The sequence below is a fragment of the Vigna angularis genome, chromosome 2, assembly GCF_016808095.1.
Source record: "Vigna angularis cultivar LongXiaoDou No.4 chromosome 2, ASM1680809v1, whole genome shotgun sequence".
NCBI classification, from domain to species: Eukaryota; Viridiplantae; Streptophyta; class Magnoliopsida; order Fabales; family Fabaceae; genus Vigna; species Vigna angularis.
In genome coordinates this window covers 37,636,792-37,642,422 of record NC_068971.1, presented here as the reverse complement: position 1 = coordinate 37,642,422, position 5,631 = coordinate 37,636,792, and the positions used below count along the sequence as shown (strand labels likewise).

The 5,631-nt window shown below is 30.4% G+C and overlaps 1 protein-coding gene across 2 annotated transcripts; it reads left to right on the top strand.

Moving 5' to 3' along the window:
* The first annotated feature begins 1,841 nt into the window (after nucleotides 1-1,841).
* On the top strand, nucleotides 1,842-4,005 carry LOC108323286 (gibberellin-regulated protein 6). 2 transcript variants are annotated; one of them, XM_052873881.1, is made up of 5 exons: nucleotides 1,842-1,961; nucleotides 2,101-2,197; nucleotides 2,733-2,843; nucleotides 3,252-3,285; nucleotides 3,593-4,005. In XM_052873881.1, exons 2-5 carry the CDS (start codon nucleotides 2,129-2,131, stop codon nucleotides 3,772-3,774), a joined length of 396 nt encoding a protein of 131 aa, XP_052729841.1. In that variant the 5' UTR covers nucleotides 1,842-1,961; nucleotides 2,101-2,128; the 3' UTR covers nucleotides 3,775-4,005. The 2 variants fall into 2 exon arrangements, with proteins under 2 accessions (XP_052729841.1, XP_017411184.1); XM_017555695.2 differs by lacking the exon at nucleotides 1,842-1,961 and having other exon boundaries at nucleotides 2,047-2,197.
* Nucleotides 4,006-5,631: the final 1,626 nt, after the last annotated feature.

The following is a 5,631-nucleotide window of genomic DNA, read 5'->3' as shown; positions in this document are numbered from 1 at the left end:
TTATGAAAAAGTTTATATACTATAATATAATTTTTGTTTTATTTTCTCTCTCAATATTTCATGAACCTTTTCTCCTTTCTCTCACTCTTCATCTTTTTCCCATTCTGTTTCTCTTCACCACCTTTTTCACTTTTCCCACTAAAAACAAAATACTAATTAAGTTTAATATAAAATAAAGAACACTGAAGTAAATTATTTATAAAATAAAATTGATAAGTTGGATTTGGGTATTATAAGACTTAGCATATCCTCATATCTTAAAGTTAGAAATGGAGAGCAGTTGTTGAGAACAGTGATGATATGAGAAGTATAGACAAAAATTAACAAAAACCTCTTTAAGTGTGCTGAATACAGACAAATGTTCCTTCACGAGCTCAATCCAACAGAACAAACTGAATACCTAACCTGCATTCTTTCTCACTGGTTCACATGGACGGTTAACACTTCCCACCCTTTTCTATGCATAAAAAATCCTATCCCATTCTAAAAACTCCACAACTTTAGTCCTATACTTTATTTACTTCATTCATTAATTCATTTTATAACTTAACTAATTTAATATAAAATATCAAAACTATCATTTTCAAAAATTATGAAATATTCTCCATTCTTTTAATGTGGGAACCAAATCAAAATTGTTTATTCCAAAATCTACCTTTTAAAGCAAAAACATCGACACAGTTAAATTAAACCTAACATAATCAAAGCAATGATTTTTTTACTAACGGTGATAAAAAGCGACCACATAGTATCACCAATGACATACTAAGACCAAGACATCTCTATCCACTGCAAAAAAACGCCACATTTTCACGAGATTTGTTTGATATGTGATGTGATTCAAGGGCTGAAAAGGATTGCTAGAAAATGTGAAGGACACTTCTCAAAAAACCAGCAAAAAAACTGCTACAACTTGAAGATCAAAGGGTGAAAAAGAAAATACAGGAAATGCATAAACCAGTTCACGGGAATGGTATTGTTACTGAAAAGGATTCTCATAGTGGCAGGTCTATATAAAGGACAAGGCAGAGAAAGGGTGAGAGGTTAGTGTACGGTGTTTCCTAGTTCTTGTGTCACACTCTGAGTTAGTTACTCTGAGACTGCATTGGGAAATCACATGGGGATGCACATGTGAGGTGGCAACATGTCATTTTCACTCTAACCATTCACATGAAAGAACTGCATCAGCCCCTAGTTTTAATTTGTAGTAAGATTCAGCAATTATTCACCATGCTTTCTTTCTTTCTTTTCATTTTCGTTTAACTTATCAGCCCCTAGTTTATAGGTTTTGGCTCCTCTTTGTGATCTAACTCACCAGCACTAAAAGGGTCTTTTCTGATCTTTCACCCCTTTTCTTCATTTGTCACGAGTTCATCCACATTTTCGGTTGTCATTTTATGGCAATTATTGTACTTATGAAGGAATGACTGAAAATGCATGTTTAGCAAAAGGGTTGCTTACAGAAAGTATTTTTCTTTCAGAATGCTGCTAATTAAAGTAACTGTTTCACCAAAATAAACTCAAACATACGTGCACTTAATTTACTAGGATTTGCTAGCCTATTTGTGCATTCATTTGAGAAATTACAGGGTTTGATAAACTACTAGTAGTGTGTTCGGTTTCAAGGTGACAATTAAAACCACACTGAACATGTTTTGTTCATCTGTTTTAAAGCATTGTGTCAGAATGTCTAAGTTATTCAGTATCATGCTGATAATTCATTTTTTCTTGCACAATTTTAATGTCAGAGAGTAACTTCAAGACTATCATGATTTTTTTGATGTGATCTTTCACATTTTCTAATATGCACAACCTTTAAAAGAAGGAAATCATACGTATATGTGTCTACTCATAAATGATTCAACTAGCAAAATGGATGGCGTGGAAAGGGTAGGGAATGATGAGCTTGTAATTGTGTTTGACTAAGCAGAGTATCCAATTGTCTTTTTCGCAAAACAAAGGTCGGAGTGTTGCTTTTACCATCTAAAACAAAAAGATAATTTTATTACATTTAGTGCCTCATTTCATCTATAAAATGGACTCAAAATCTCATTTGTCACTACTAGTTTCTGAATACCTCACTATTTCTTCTTCTCTCAGTTTCTTTGTGTGAGGTCCATTTTGAGCAATGGGAAGAAAGCTAAGCATCGTTGTGCTCTTCTTTGTTCAAATGCTGCTTCTTCTTGTGCAAAACCATGTAAGCCAAAGCAAATCCTATAGTTCTGTTTCTCATTTTCTGAAAACTCCAACCTCAGCTTTAGCAGTCTTACTCTGTTACTTTTAAGCTATGCATTGTTACTCCCACCTGAAATTCTTTAACTTTTTGCTCACAATAGTACACTTCATTGTTTCTAGATGAAGTTAGCTTAGGGTCATGCCGTTCTTGATTTAGTTTGTTAGTCTTGTTTATTCTGACCTGAGATGGCAACAAAGTAGAAAATGATCGAGTTTAAGGAATGGAATTATGTGCAAGTGCAGTAGCTATAACTATAAGTAATAAACAATACAATGTTGTTTCCTTAAGTCCTTTGTTGATTAATTTGCTCTTCTATCATTAGATTTCTCCAGCATGCTTTTTCATAACGTTTGGCTTTGATGCATAGTTTGTGTAAATCATCATACACGATTTCTTTACTGTGTATAAACAACTTTTTCTTTTGTTGAAGGTGTTTCTGCATTATAGACTATGCTAATTATATTTATGTGACACACTCTGATAATTATGCTTTCAGGCAGAGATTGTTGTGTCCACGGTTGAAGCTCCAGCTCCACAACCTCACAAAAACACCACCCACTTTGCTCCACCTCCTCAGCCTAACAAAAACACCACACACTTTCCCAATGTGAGTTCTTCTTCTTTTGCTATAATATGAGAATTTCTGTTTCCGTTTTATGAAAGGATTAATCACATCACTCTTGTATCTTATGGCAATATCAACTTACTTAGAGTCACGAAATCTTTCCTTTGTGAAACTCTTTCAAATCAGTTACAACATTGTATCACAAGTAAATGGAAGGAACTTTTTTACTATCATTTAATTAAGAGGTTCTCATCAGACTAAAAGTATATCAATATTTTTGGCTTCCACACATTAATTTCCATGGAAATTATACCCTTGAGCTTTAAATCTTCATTTCTAAAACAGTTAACTTCACATCTTAGTGATTGCATGAGTGACCCACATGTTGATCTTTATTCCAACAAGTTTCTCAATTCCCTTTTATGTTAACTTATTGTTTGTGAGTTGCAGCGTGGAATCACTGAAGGCAGTCTTAAACCACAAGGTAATACTAAATTACTGACAACAGAGGACAAGTTATGTTGTTAAAATTGCTTCCATCACAAATTCATAACTACTAGTTTAAAATAAGAGAATTGATCAGTGAAGTTATACAGAAGGTTCTGCAAGTTAATTCACTAGCTTCATTCATCAGTTTAACACTTCTCTACCAAGTATAATTCACCATCTGCAAGTTAATTCACTAGCTGCATTCTCTCTCTCTCTCTCTCTCTCTCTCTCTCTCTTTCCATTTTTTTCTTGTGTATTTGTTTTGGAAAGTGATGATATTTCTTGAATGCAAAAAACTTCAGAATGTGGACCACGTTGCACAGCTAGATGTTCAAATACGCAATACAAGAAACCGTGTCTGTTTTTCTGCCAGAAGTGCTGTGCCAAGTGCTTGTGTGTGCCTCCTGGAACTTATGGCAACAAGCAGGTTTGCCCTTGCTACAACAACTGGAAGACCAAAAGAGGAGGACCCAAATGCCCCTGAAGCTTCAAATTTCATCAATTAACTGTGTTTCTGGTTTAGAGGCTTCACTACTTTCTTTAAAACAAAAAGGCTGTGTTTGATAGATTAGCTTAAACTGTTGTTTGGACATTTTAGAATGCAGAACAAAGTTTCAGTGTCTTGATGCCTTTGTAGTTAGTTGCTGCCACAATTTCATGTATTTATGTAGCTACCACATTACCTTAATTTAATAATGTTTGTCTTTGTGTGCTTTGTTCTGCCTCAGCGAATAAGACAGAACACCTTCTGCATTGAATTTGTCGTCAAATTCCTTGCTAGAAATAGGTATACAAGACACAAGAAACATACCCTATGCAAATGTGTGTCTTCTGGTTATGAAAATTTAAGTAGAATGTTATTCCTTAGCATTATTATAGAGAACGTTGTTAGTTAAAAAACATATATTTATTGCGTTATGCTTATTCTGTATTATTCACGCGTGAAGAATGTCTAGACAAACTTGCTTATCTATAGCTCGTGTAACGAAGGCCAAGCCTCCACTATATTATAGTTTCTGTAAAGAGTTGTTTACAATATATATATATATATATACATATATTCTCAATCTGTAATGATAAAGGTGTTAAAGATGGCTTTTTCACTTTTTATACATTTTAATTAATGTATAGCAACGACGTTAATTAAATATTTTTATAGGAAAATTAGTCTGCTTAATCCAGTATATTTCCTTTTTAGTGTAATATAGTATACAAATTTTAATTTTTTTAATTTTATTTGAACTTCATTAATGATTGAGATAATTCAAAATTATTTGTAATAATTTTCTGGTGTGTTTATTAAATGAAAGATAACATGTGTAATATCCGTGAAGAAAGCCTTTATTATTTAGATTTTACTTTACAAATTTAAAATTCTTAATGTTAATCCTTTCTTTATTAAAGAGGTTAATCTTTTTTATTTATTAAATGCATATGATAATTACTGATTGTTAAATGCATATGATAATTACTGATTCTATTAATATTAACCATTAGTATTAACAGAATTTAAATAAAGTTAATAAAATTAAGGTTGAATTAGTTATTGGTTTCCTGATACAAAAAATGTAGGTTGGTCCTCCAATTTTTTTTAATCTTAATTTGATTTGGATGAAAAGTTGATGTAATTAAGTTGTTTTCATGAGTACAATATAAACAATATTAAAAATAGTATATGTGTCAATTTGTATTTTTACAATTCTTTTTTCAAATATTTTTTACTTCTTTTAGAAAAGAATTCCACATTTAGATTAAAATTTAAACTCTATACAAAAATAGAAATAAAATAATCATATAAACAAATTATAAATAATTTAAACCAAAATCGATGAATGAAACACAATTTTATAACAAAAAAACCAGTTCCTAGGCTAAAAACTTGTTATGATATTGATAAATATATTAAATTGCACAGGTAATAAAGGAAAAATTCCTCATATCCATTTTAATTTTTATATAAATGTTATATTGATATTTTTATTAAAATTTATATTTTTATTAAATATTTATAAAATTATTTTAAAATCAATCTAATTATATTATTAGAATATAAATATTATATTTATGTTTGATTTTTACTGTACGAAGAATTTTCCTTCTCATTTTAAACTAACTCTAATCTTAGTTTGTTTACCAGTCTAATTCTATTTTTAAAATTAGAAGAAAAATTCTTCATTAATTTTAAACTAACTCTAATCCTATTTTTTACATATAGCAAAAATCAAACATAAATTATATTCTACTAATATAATTAGACTTAATTTAAAAATAATTTTATAAATATTTAATAAAAATGTGAGTTTTAATAAAAATACGAGTATAACATTTATATAAAAATTAA